Source organism: Onychostoma macrolepis, chromosome 13, assembly GCF_012432095.1.
Source record: "Onychostoma macrolepis isolate SWU-2019 chromosome 13, ASM1243209v1, whole genome shotgun sequence".
NCBI lineage: Eukaryota > Metazoa > Chordata > Actinopteri > Cypriniformes > Cyprinidae > Onychostoma > Onychostoma macrolepis.
In genome coordinates, this window is record NC_081167.1 from 19,808,081 (window position 1) to 19,821,900 (window position 13,820).

At 37.9% G+C, this 13,820-nt stretch overlaps 1 protein-coding gene across 1 annotated transcript; it reads right to left on the bottom strand.

The window, feature by feature from the left end:
* Positions 1-1,286: 1,286 nt before the first annotated feature.
* rrp12 (ribosomal RNA processing 12 homolog) lies at positions 1,287-13,411 on the bottom strand. The gene is made up of 34 exons (XM_058796647.1): positions 13,173-13,411; positions 12,725-12,948; positions 11,757-11,840; positions 11,554-11,630; positions 11,344-11,449; positions 10,821-10,937; positions 10,479-10,617; positions 9,871-9,998; positions 9,695-9,793; positions 9,494-9,585; positions 9,302-9,413; positions 9,104-9,204; positions 8,903-9,017; positions 8,676-8,818; positions 8,472-8,593; positions 8,270-8,334; positions 7,831-7,993; positions 7,509-7,663; positions 7,275-7,342; positions 6,992-7,085; positions 6,151-6,309; positions 5,979-6,059; positions 5,790-5,895; positions 5,585-5,692; positions 4,114-4,271; positions 3,918-4,006; positions 3,655-3,813; positions 3,368-3,531; positions 3,140-3,253; positions 3,007-3,050; positions 2,835-2,910; positions 2,413-2,480; positions 2,244-2,326; positions 1,287-2,152 (listed from the first exon to the last, which is right to left on the bottom strand). The coding sequence occupies exons 1-34, from the start codon at positions 13,309-13,311 to the stop codon at positions 2,053-2,055; spliced, it is 3,852 nt and encodes a 1,283-aa protein (XP_058652630.1). The 5' UTR covers positions 13,312-13,411; the 3' UTR covers positions 1,287-2,052.
* Between the last annotated feature and the right edge of the window lie 409 nt (positions 13,412-13,820).

The window sequence follows — 13,820 nt, forward strand, 5'->3', positions numbered from 1 at the left end:
TTCATTCAAGCCTATTTGCTCTGCTTTGAACATTTCAACCAGTTTCTTTAATTATATATATATATATATATATATATATATATATACATACATATATATACATACATGCCGATAAGAAAGCAAAATGGATGCTCATGCATAAACACATAAACAAAGAATATTTTTCTTTGATGAAGCCATTCTCCAAGAATTGGTCAAATTTCTTAAGATTGCATCATTTTCTTCTGAACCTTCTGCATGAACTGTATCATTGTTCAGTTTTCGCTATAAGACACATTTTATTGCCCTAGCGTAAAAGTAACAAAAACGCTTGATATGAATGAGTATATGAATCTACACGGAAAATAATATCCCTACTAATGCTTAGCCAAATTCCATAGAAATAATAGCTCATAAACTAATCTAGGAGATGCATGTTTTAGCTTTATCTCCACTCATGCCTCAGTTCACCTCATTCACAGAGTGTAAGGATTTAATACTCAGCAGGAGCATGATTCACCTCATGTAACATGACATGATTCATATGGTCTGATGACTGCAGCTCCGTTGGCTGGGTGCACCGAACACTCAAGAGAAACATCATTGTGTTTATTGGCTACAAAACCTGGAGCCCTGTGGCAGCATTGGGGATGCTCCCATTACAGGCTCTGACAGCCACATATTATGACTTCTATCCCTGTGCCTGCTGTGCAGCGACAGCTTGATTGCTCTTGACCAAAGGAGAGTCATTCAGTAACTGCATCTGTAAAATACAGTCTATATTTCCGATATCAGATTCAAACTTAGGACGTAAGAATGGAAATGATTTCAGTGTGTATCTGAACGCTGTTGCAATAACGTACTCAGTAACGCTCCTGGAGTTCATTTTATTGACGTCTGTGTTGTGAAGTGAAACAGTGCCCTCTATTGGCCAAAATTACTGCAGTACTTCAGACAGGATTCAGTGTTCGATTAAATGATTGATTGAGGCTCTGGCATTTTAATAGTGATTGCAAACAGGGTTTGTTTGTTGTGATGGAAATACGACGACCATCCATAACTGCCTTCAACGAGACGTCAAACTTTATAATAGTTTAGCTGAACATTGAGCAAATCACCAAACTATTATAAAATTCAAATTATCTATATAAAAATAGCAGACTGACGTACTTATGACCAAAAAGTGACTAAAAGCAAGAGGTTAAAACATATTAGAAGTCCTGTGAGACTTCTGTGAGTCCTGTATTGTTTTTTTCAAAAGCCCTTCAAAATGATAACAGAACAAAGAAACTTGTACAGAAATCTTGAGAACAAGTAAATAATGACAGAACCATTTTTGGGCGAATTATCCCTTTAATAATAGGCCTTTGTCATGCATTGTAAATGAAAGATAGATATCAAAATCAGCAGACACCACCATAAACTGAGTCTGTATCACTCCATTCTCACAGGGCCCATCAGGGAAAATCCAGTCGAGCTTATTAAGTAAGAGGACACGTCTGACCTCCAGCAGACCTTGTTCACTCACACACAGCTGGGATCTATCTACATTAACACCAACAATATTCTCTGCTGAAAAACTGTAGCACACAATATCCATCACTCTGTACCATATTCATGAGATTTAAATGACTTTTTGATGGGCAGGTGGGAACTAGGTTTTTATAACTTTAATGAAGTAATTTAGAAATCATTCTAGGTATGCTTTAAGAAAGCACTACCGTTTAACTGTAGAAACATGATATTAGTCAATGTTTTTGGGGGTTCAAAACATGAATACTGGAAGGCAAAATGGGATTTGTAGTTTTTATGAGGTTTTCTGAATAGTTTATTTTCTGTCCAAAATAGCAAGTCCATAAATACATTTGGCACAAAGCTATTGTCATACTACTGTTCTTAAATCCAAATCACAGCACACATCAACTAGGACCTCTTGAAATCATCTTTTGAAGAGACGCTTCCACAGGAAGTTCTCAAAGCATTTGTACAGGAAAACAAGAAGTCTCTAGCTTTAATTTGATCACGCAATGGGAAATGGGGGCAGATCTAGGAAAACCATAACAAGAACACACTTTAGGCTTTCCTCTTCTTCAGTATTCTCGATCCAGAGCGCGCTCCTTTCTTGGCCCCTCTGACCATGCCTTTGAACTGGCCTTGGAGTTTGGCCTTTTTCCTGTTAAAGGTACAAGCAATGTTTGATCAGCTGCATCACTCATATTAAAGGAGGATACATGTAAATATCAGTGTGTTCCTTTGTTCCTTACCTGCGGTTGAGCTGGGCTTTCTTCAATGGTACATATGCATATGGGTCACACTTGCCTTCCTTCTTAACATCACCTTTTCCCTTCTGTAACAAACAGAGATGTTTAGCATACATTCATTTTACGTTAATAACTAAAAATGTTCTGATGAAAATGGCTCTTCACTTCTAACCTTAGATTTATAGTCCGTCCCAAACTCTGGTCTTCTATCCAGAGGCCTGTGGATTCCAATGCCACCAGCTGAGGAGTTCAGAGAATCGCAATGCACCATATTACAATCATTTCTTGGGCATAGTACCATAGCACTAGCTTTATTTATTTAATTTTTTTTAATACAAGTACCATGGTAATTCCATTACATTCTTGCAATAAAGTATCTTGGAATGCAATGGCATTAATATAGTTGACATCGAGCTGAGTGATATAATCAAGTCTAAGAAACTGTTTGATTAGGGATTCATTGAATCTGAAAGTACGAGAGTAATTTTGCACATCTGTACACTATACTATATACATCCATACTATATTAGTTATACTTAAGGAAAATTAACATGCACAAGATGGAATTGAACTTCAAAAACGTTGTTGTCCTACCTTTGTATTTCATTGTAGGTTCGACATCCATATCATCATCTAGATCATCATGCATTTTCCTTTTTGGATTCTTCTTCTGCTCAACAGGGAAAGAGAGAAATTAACAATCGCACACTACCTTTCTGTATACTTCCCAATTCTGTCGAAGGAAGTGAAATACATAAAAACTTACAGTTTTGACTCCAGCCTCTTCAAGTACATCATCCATTTCAGCTTCTGAAGAGAGATATGGATATGACTGCACTGTGGTTTATCACAATTATAAATGTGAGCAATACATTTAAATAAAGATGATTATGTCACACCTTTTGTTTTATAATCATCGTCCTCGACCTCCTCTTTGATGATCAGCCTTCCATCGGATGTCATCTTGAATCCATGCTCTGTTTTGATGGTCTTCTTTAGATTAGGGTTGGTGGCTAGATATATTGTGAAATAAAAACAAGCAATATATAAGCAGATATATGAATGTACTTGATCAATTTGAGTTGATCATGATTGAATCTAACTGGATGTATCTAAAGAGGCCTTACCCAAAACTCTATGCGCTGCTTTTGGATCAAGGAAGTTGAGTGGTTCGTCAGATACGCCCTCCTTTAACCAGGCCTGGCCCTTTTTCATTGGCTTCTTCTGACCCTTTTTAGGCTTCTCATCTTCATCCGAGTCGGAGTCCGTGTCAGCCAGAATGTCCTCAAAACTGCAGAGACAAATAAAAGCAAAACATCTACTCTCTGAAGTACATCCTGCTCAACACTGTTAACTAAGCTTTAAAATAGAAATAAAACTATTATAAAAGCAAACTGTTTTGGAAACACCGTACCTCTCCGCTTTCACTTTAGGCTTCTCATCCTCAGTGTCTGATGCGTCCTCTTCTGTCTTGATCACGAGTTTGTGTCTCTTATTCCTGGCCTCTGTTTTACGGATGTTCACTAGAACCTTGTGTTGATCAGCCGGCAACATGCTTTTGACCAGCTCAAATCTGAACACATTTTACATTACAATCATACAAAGACACAAAAAGGAAAAAAATGCATTACGAAATAAAGGACCAAGTGGTCAGGTTTGGTTAGCTGCTAAACTTGCCCAAATTTCCTAATCAGCTTGGTGTAAATGTTCTTAAGTTTCACCCTAAAATGTCTTCGCATATCATTCATATTGCTGATGCCTTCCATCTGCAAGATAATAGGGGAAAAAAATGTAACACGGTCACTTTAATAACAGACACTTTTTAAATGTTGAAATATGAACTTGAAAACACTCTCTCCTCTTCTTCACTTACAATAACAGCAATATGGCTGGCTAAAACCTTGACATCCATAGAAAAGAGCAAGACTTTTAGGAAACCCAGAGAGGCTTTGACGACGTCTCGTGTCCTGCTCGAAAGCAGCAGACACACATTTTGCAGCAGCAGCTCCAGTGAGGACACGTCAATGGAATCTGCACATAAAGACCAGACAATATTTTTGCTTTACAGTCAAAGATTACAAACATTTATTGATTCTTTACAATTTATGCTTCCCCATAAAATTAAAAAGAGAACAAGGCTAGTTGTTTGATTGTTCACCAGGGGAACAAACTAGCAAAAATAGCTCAAAAGTAGGGGTGTGCGATATGACGATTTTTGATCGTGGACGATAAAAATGTCTCCACGATCTGCTTTTGAAGAAATATCATAGTATCGTGCTACAGCGCACATTCTATCAGCTGCGGTTCTTATTCCTCCGTCTCAATATACTGTACATTATTCGGATCTGCTTTAAAGCCTTGCCGGTTAAATGTTTTATTCACGTGGTCCACATTGACTTTTGATAGAAGGAAAAAAAAAATACTATGGAATAAGTCACTAGGGACCAGCAACTGTTTGGTTTTCCACGTTCCTCAAAATAGCATTTATGTTTAGCAGAAGAAACTCATTCAGGTTTAAAGAAACTTTTGAGTCAGTAAATGATGGTATAAATATAAAACACTTTTTATTTTGGGGTTAATTATTCCTTCAATGTTAATAAAACACCAAAACACAAAGAGAAAAATCACTCACTACTCTTGACTGAAAAACGTTAACAGTTGATTTAATAGGAATCAATCTATATAGTGTTTTATTTTTATATTTGTTGATTCAATTTATTGAATGCTCCTGCTAAATACACCTATTGTACCTGAAAATAAAACACTGTTTTATTTGTATAGTATGTGTATCTTTGTTCTCATTTTTTAATAACAAAGATAAAATAATGACAAAGATTTTTATCTTCGCCCACTTTGGCCTAAATATCCGCCATTCTTTTTTAATATTTTTGTTACCTTGAAAGGTTTTGTCTTTATAATAGGGAAATTAGTTTGGCTGTAATGCTTAGACAACTTGCAAAATAGTAAAACCAACATGACAAAGAATCGTGAATCGTGATTTTTCTTAAAAATATTGTGATATTATATTTTTGCCATATCGTCCACCCCTACTCAAAAGTAGTGTTTCCACCTTATTTTTAAAGTAAGAATGGACATGTCTGCAGCTATTTGTAACTTTAATGTGCAAGGCTTCCGGTCACGTGCCCATTACGCTGCTTTATATTATAAACTGACAATTTGTCATCATATTTGAATTAATCATAAACACTCCGGTTTGTAGTGCAAATAGTCATTCTTCCATTTCATTTGCTGCAATAAGTAAATAACTAGAAGTATTGCACATTCAAAGAAAATAGCTTACTTCCGTCTTGCAAATTAAGGTGGATCGCAGAAGTCACTCTTACCTTTATAATGGAACACTAGTCTTGTTAAAGCCAGAACTGTACAGGTGATCATCGTTACAGAGCCAGTTAGTCCAATAAACACATGGCCTAAATACTCATATATGGCATCTGAAAACACATGATTACAAAAAATTATTTCAGCTCATTGCTCAGCAAGATACATCTTAATAATGTAAATTAATTAATTAAAAGGTTTTATTCTCACCCTTTGTGTTCCCACAAAACCTTACAAATGCATTTCCGATCTCAACTAGAAGGTTGTAGGCATTTTTGCGGGCACCAACAGACATTTCCTTAGTGCAAGTAATGACCTAAACACATTAAAAAGCCCAACATTAAAACTTTCATAAAGAATAACACTCTAATATAAGACTGTGGTCTATACGAGACAAACCTCAGGAAGCAGAGCTGTAATAAAATCACGGTGTTCTTCATTCAGCTGCTTCACTATGTGAATCAGACACTTGAGTCTAGGCTGAGAAGTGTCAAAAAAGCACCACATATTAATCCATTACACATTCTGTGCGTAAATATGTTTACTTGGTGGTGTTTTTCACAGCTCTCACTCGTTTGGAAGATGAGGCTGCTGTCGTCAGGCTGTCCATCAGCATTGTTTTCAGCTGCTCAAGATTCTGCAGAACAAAAGCCTTACAAGACGCACTCTCTCCTCCACAAATTTCCTCCAGCACACGGTAGGCTTTCTTCTGGATTCTAGAATCCTTGTTCTATATACATAGACAAATACTACATGAAGTACACTCATAACCCAAGAGGGTAACGCTTTATTTTAAGGTGTCCATATTACAGAGTAATTACATAGTTAAGTACTTAGTAGTAGTCATTGTACTTACATGAAACAAAATGTACTTACCATGTAACTAAGTTATGGAACTGCCTGTAATTACAGTTTGTAAATATGTACATGTAATAGGCAGCTACTGTTACACATATGTAACAGACCGAGTCTACTTATGTAACCAAAAGATTGTTACGTGTTGCAGACTTTATACAACGTAATTATAAATGTAAGTACACAGACATAAGCTACTTAAAGTGCATCAAGATTGTACTTAAGTGTACTTCATGTGTATCAATACTGTACACCTTATCCAGCTGCACCTTGAGCTTTGTAACTCTGCAGATCTTATACATGCATAAACAGCTACATAATACACTATAGAAAAGGAAAAATAGAAATCGCATTACAGTGCCTATTACATCTACATAATTTCAGGCTGATCCATAACTTGGTTACATGGTAAGTTCATTTTGTTTCATGCAAGTACAACAGCTACTACTAAGTACTTAATTAGGTAATTACTATGTATTATGACACCTTAAAATAAAGTGTTACCCATATGTTGAACATATGAAAATATGTTAAAATAGTAACAGGAAGATTCTCACCTCCACAAAAGGTTTAATCAAACTGAATGTCTGGGTCATGGATGCTTCATCTGCAAACGGAGCCATTGCCACAATCAAGTCGATAACTGCAGGCCTACAAAATAAGAGCCACTTATTTTCCAAAGCAAGATGCAAATTAAGGTGCCATTCCACTGAAACAAAGCACTTTTTAGGCTGATAGGTTTTCATCTAGGTCTCTACCCTTTTCTAAGCATCTCAAAGATCTGTTGAACATATCTAGAGCCTTGTAAGTAAAGACAATAAAGGTGCGGAGCTGTATTACCGTGTGAACTCAGAGTTGTCTGCACTGGTGAGTCTCTCTGATGCTTTCTGCAGAAATGTGCACACCATCTGAACCAACGGAACAAATATTCAGAACCGGCAACAAGGGCAATGGCACAATAAATATATGCAGACTGCAAGATATTTGCAGCTCATTTGTAACATCTAGGGGAGACTGCAATAAAGTAATTCTTGCTAAGATGTAATCAATTTCTTAATATGGTAAATTAATTACCGCCTGTTCTGTAATGCTCAAGTAGACTCTAATTGTATCCAGGACGGCCATTCTAGCAGAAGCCGTCTCTCCAGGTATCGGTTGCTGACTGTAGACATTAAATAGGATGGGAAGGAAGTTCTTGGAAAATCTTTGCAATTCTGACTTTTCCTCTTCTGCAGATGACCCAGAATAAAAAAAAAAAAAATGCATTTAATATACAATCATAAATCTCAATGACCAGTCATCAGTGAAAATATAGCCACAGCAATGAAAAAAAAAAAAATTTAAATAACACAATGATATTCAGATTTTGAGTTATGGTTTTAAAAACCCAGCTGACCTGTTTCACAGCTCTTGTTGATAAGAGTCCGCAAGGACTGGCAGATGCACAGACGGAGGTCAGGGCGATCATTCAGGGCCATACCCAGAGACCGAGCAATGCCCTTAAATGATGCCAGCAGATCGGTGGGTTTAGTGCAGAACCCAGGTAACATGGTCCAAATCTGAAAAGACAAAATTACACCTTTAAAACACTGGGAAAATAAGTCAAATAGATGATCCATTCTACTAATGACAATCCAAATGTTTCTATGTATGTAACAAGGATCAGTGGGAGAAAACAGTATATACAGTAATTATATAAATTATACAGGTTTGGAACAGCAATATGGTGGGTAAATGATCATTTTCATTTTTGTGGGAACTATCCCTTTAACCACAGCCACTGCATACATAGTAACAGTCAAAATAACCAGACGTTGTCAAAATATTTATCGTACCTGCATCTGTAGAGTCTGATACACTTTAGCCATCAATTTCTGTCCTGACTGCTCCAGTTCGTCAGCTGAAATATCAGAGATCGACATATGCATATCAACATGTAATTTAATACAATAATACCGACAACACATGACATTTCAACATATAAACTAGTGTGTGTGTGTGTGTGTGTGCGCGCGTGCGTGCGTGACAGATAAATACCTGTCTGTTTAAGTTTGTTTGCCAGAGGGAAAAAGTATGAGGTGAAGTAAGCCAACTGAGTGTTTTTCACATGATCTCTTATGACTGGTATCAGCCAGCTACGTGGGAAGTCCAGGTCATCACTGCAAAGAAACAAAAATTTCAGAGCATTAATAAACAAATTTTTAATTCAAAAGACTGAGATGCACCAGCAATGTAACTCACTCTGTTCCAGTGATGAAGAGGGGCACAGCTTTCAGGACCACCTCTGGGCCCATGCTCTCCACCGCACTGCCCACAGCCAGATCCAGCTCTCCAGAGAAGGGGAACTGAGGGGTGGCCCGCAGGTCACTGAGAGACTGCAGACTCTGAGGATCACAGACACATCTGTGAGTAAACTATCAATTACTTAGAAACTCACAAACTACAGAATATATTGTATTTCAGCCAACCTTTATCATAATAGGATGAGCCTGTTTTCCTGCAGCTCGGTAGAAACAGCCCAAGATCTGCAGCACAAATGGCCAGGAGGCATGAAAACGGTAGGACAATCCTTCCTCCACGATACTGAAAGAGACAGAAATTGAACTTTAGCAAGACCATGCTCTAGAAAAAGGTGACATTACAAAAGATGAAAGTCTCAGGTAGCTCACTGAAACATCTTTAGGATGCAAGCCCCATTTCCAGCTGATGTGTTTGGTAAAACGGATCCAATCTCAGCCATATGTGGAGCCACACACTCATTTAACAGAGTCTGGATGGAGAAGGGGAAAGGAACACTTAAACATACAAGAACAAGAAATCTAAATTCTAACAAATAATACACTAGTGATGCACAAGGTGTGACAAACCTTCAGAGTCTGAGTCGCAGCAGAGACTACTTGTGTGTGTGGAGACAGAAGACATGACATGGTGACAGAGAAGAGGCGAGGAAGATGACCAATACTCAGAGAGCTCTGTAAACTAGAGGCCAACAATTATGTAATGACCAAGATTCCTCACAAAGGCAGCAAACAAAAGACTCAGTACTGAAAAAGGCCTACCTGGAAAGATGAACATGGGCTTTTTCCATTACAGCAAGCCATGCTAGTAAAGGCTGCAGATCATTCTCACTTGGAACATAGTCATATAGAGCCTGGAAGGAAGTTGTTGGAAGATGTGTCATTCCACACATTGGGAAATTAAAATGCAGAATCACATCTTTCTGAGACCATGTGCATGCGTTTATTGATTATCATACTCACTGTGATGATCTGTGCATTCAGTTCTGCAGACATGCTGGCAGGACTAGGCTTGCTGTTGAAGAGCTCGTGGAAAGCCTGCATTGCATTTGCTGTTACCAGCTTCAGAGAAACAGAGGCAGGTGTTAAGAATTGATAAGTAAATGAAAACGAAAATGTATCCCTTAAACTGCTCTTACCACATGGCTAAGGGTCATCACACGGAGAAGGGTCTCACAGCAAGATTTTACAGAGCTCAGAGGAAGAGCAGACAGCAGGTCTTTTAGAAGACCAAGCACGTGCAGAGTGGTAGTGTCTTCTTTGCTGCCTTGAGACGGATAGAAATATAATCACTCAATCAGTAAGCAGAAAATTATTTCAGTCTGTAAAAAAAAAAAAAAAAAAAATAGATGTGTCCACTAAGTTTAATGGACTATGGGGTAATTTTTGCTGCACAACTGCATACACAATAACTTAACACAGTTTGATTTTCAACATTAAATTGTATGTTTTATCTAAAACTAAAATGCTTTTGAAAAATGTAATTATTCATTTGCACACTTAAAAGATTAGTTCCACCAAAAATGAACAAGCAGTGAGGCATTAGAGCAGAACGGCTGTATGAAAAGATACTACTCATCAGTCCTTTAATTGAATTCTTCACAGAAATGCACTGTTACTGATTTTCCTAATTTAATTTATTTTTAATTTATTTAGTGCTCAAATGCTGGATAATTTCACCCGTTACCAAAAGCAGGTCCTATTACTCGTTTTGAGCATTCCGACAAGTAAGAATGAGTTCACTGACCTCCTGACTGCTCCAATTCTTTGCAGCAGAATTTGGCAGTGGCGGCTGCAACTGGGTGATGGGCTGGGGCATTATCGGAGAACATGAAGTCGCTGTAATTAAGGACTTGGCAAACACCCTGCTGCGCTGCTTTTCGCACCTGCAACACATGGACAATCATCATTCAGAAACCTCAAATAATCATAGTCAGTCACTCTATAATGCGAGTACAAAAATAGTGTTTCCATTGTGTATTACTATAACAACTAGTGATGGATAGTATGATTAAAATCTTTAATGGCACAAAAGAAATATCAGCGATAACATTCCAACTTTGAGCGAATGGCAATCAAACAGACAGACCTTTGGTTTAGAGTGCACTGTGAAGCTCAAAAGCCCATGGTACACCTGTAGAGTCGAAGGGTAACTCCAGACTGACAGATCTTGTTTACGCAGCAAATTCGCTAGACAGGATATGATCTGAAAAGGAATATGACAGCGATTAGCATAGCAGCAATTAGAATATAAAAGTGCAAAATAATAAGAGGAGACACAAAGCACACGTCACATCACAATCTCATTACATACATTTCCCCTCTGGTGGTCTGGTGATAATATTTAATCCACCTTCTATGCATTAGATTTGAAATACCTTTGATTTATTATTAACTAGAATGTTGTATTAATTGTAAATGTAATCCTTTCCTAAAATATGTATTCTTTATCTAGAAATAAACTTAGAGATGAAAATTGTCTAGCACCATGAAATCCTCTCAAAATACAAAATCAATATGATTGAAAAAATACAGCCCATTCGTTTCATTAAAAAAAATACAACCTTCTGATGAGAATTGGAGTGTTAGATTTATGAGAAGTGTGTACAAACCCATCGCAGACAGGACAAAGTGTCAGAACTGGCTTGGTTTGACATGACATCTAGTAAAGCCTTGGCTGTGTCTGAGAACTTCTTCTTAAGCACTGCCACAGGCATCCTTGAAAAGATAAGCAGAACATGTACTTATTTAGATCAACAGCTAAGGCAAATCTGAATTCCTTCCTACGCTGTTGTTTCTTTGACTCATGACACGCAACTCACCTTTTCATGACCAGGTTTAGGAGGTAGGCAACAGCTGCCAGAGATTCACTGCTATCTACAGCTTCGAGTGTTGTCATCTGCCAGTTGAAAAATGCAAAATGAAAAGACATTCATAGACTGATTCACAGAAAGCGCACTTTTAAGCATTTCGACACAGCCAAGACGGTATTAAGCAAATTGATTTCATGGTGACTTCAACTTACCAAGGCTGCAAAGTACTCTGTCTCGGTCTCCTTTCCTCCCTGAGACCGAATCACTTCGGTTACAGCCGCCAATACAGCACAGATCTGTAGAAAAAGAACACATTCATTATACATAATGTGGTTTCAACTTAAAGGAATATTATAAAAAATATAAATAAAGTAAATTCCTCTCCCCAAGGCAATCCAAAATGTAGACAAGTTTTTCTTCATCAGAACAGATTTAGAGAAATTTAGTATTAAATCACTTGCTCACCAATGGATCCTCTGCAGTGAATGGGTGCCATCAGAATGAGAGTCCAAACAGCTGACAAAAACATCAATAATCCACAAAGAATCCACATGACTCCAGTTCATGTTTGTAATAAACAAATGGATCAAGACGTTTTTTGAACTAACAAAACGTTGCTTACAGCTAAAATAATGCTTTCTCCGGTGAAAAGGTCATCTCGCCTGAATCAAGAGTGAAAGTGCTTCATCTGTGCATAAGTTTACAAGCGAAAACAGTCCTAAACAGTTCTAAGCAAACATGTCAGTGGACAACGGGGAATGGACCTTTTCAGTGAAGGAATCATTATTATGGATTATGAATAAGTAGGTCAAGAAGCTAAAATGAAGATAAAAGATGATAAAATGCCTTAATAATGGATTTTTTTTTCTTACTAACATGCAGATTTTCACTTCATACGATGTTAATGGACAGACTGGAGTTGTGTGTATTATTGTGATGTTTTTATCAGCTGTTTGAACTCTCATTCTGACGGCACCCATTCACTCGCCCACTGGTGAGCAAGTGATGTAATGCTGAATTTCTCCAAATCTGTTCCAATGAAGAAAACTCATCTACATCTTGAATGGCCCGAGGGCAAGACATTTCAGCAATTTCATTTTAGCGTGAACTTTTCCTTTAACAATATTCTAGTAATAATAGCTTATGGTGCAGCTCTCTGGCCATCAAACTGAATACAAACCTCTTTATGTGCTGCAGAGTTTGACTCCCAGTAGCGCTGTACTTTTCTAAAAGTGAGGTTGGAGCAGTCTGACAGTCCACTAAGAAAAGTCCCAGAGGTTTTCTCTGTCAGGGCTTGATCCTCCATGGCATCTCCTGCTTCCACGGCATCACTGCTTCTCTGCAGAGATCCTGTCTGAAGCTCATTGTGGAGTTTCAAGGCATCTACTGTCAGATCACTTTTTTCTGTTTAAATACAGACAGAGGTTTGGTGAATCTCTCGTTCGCATCAACCAGCCCATCTCAACATATGTTATGACATACTAGTCACGATTCACGAATACAGTCAAAACTTGGGCAGTTCAACTAACTGTCAAAAACACGATATGATTTAAACTGAATTTCAATAAACCCGAAATTAAATTAGTCGTCGTCCTCCCCACGTGTTGTCAGACAGGCCAAAGTCTTACCAGAGGGACGGCTGAAATATCTGCTTCTCGCGGCCTTTCTATAGCGACTTGTCTCCGGATTGGAGTCACTACTGTGGCCTTTCTTCCATCGCCTGATTTTCTGGGCTGTTCCGGATCGAAGTTTTCCGGACTTCACCATTTTAGCAGGTGAAAATCCTTACAGCGCTGCAGTCACGTTCGTCTCTCCAGTCGGCGTGTCGCGCTTAGGCTTGCGTCATCAGCGGGCGTCTTCTTTGGTGGGGGTCGCGAAGGGATACAGCTCCGACCGGAAATGAACAATGAAATAAATTTTCTACCTATTAGATTGTGTTTTATTAAAATCTACACCTACCCCAACACTAAACCTACCCCTTACAAGAATGAAAAAATAGTAATTATTGTTGTACAGTGGGACAAAAATTACGCTGTGTTGATGTGCGCATGCGCAGTAGCGCCATACGTATCCCTTCTCGCCTTAACCGTCACATACCGCCATCTACTGAGCATTAAAAGAAAAATAAACCCACGAGTTGATTTTATGTTCCTGTTTCACTGTTCCTAATTGAATTTTGAACAGTTTTAATGATTATTCCTGCTCCTCGACCACTATGTAAGAGATGAACTTAAAATTAATGGTAACCTGAAATTTCTAATTATTTTAATATTTTA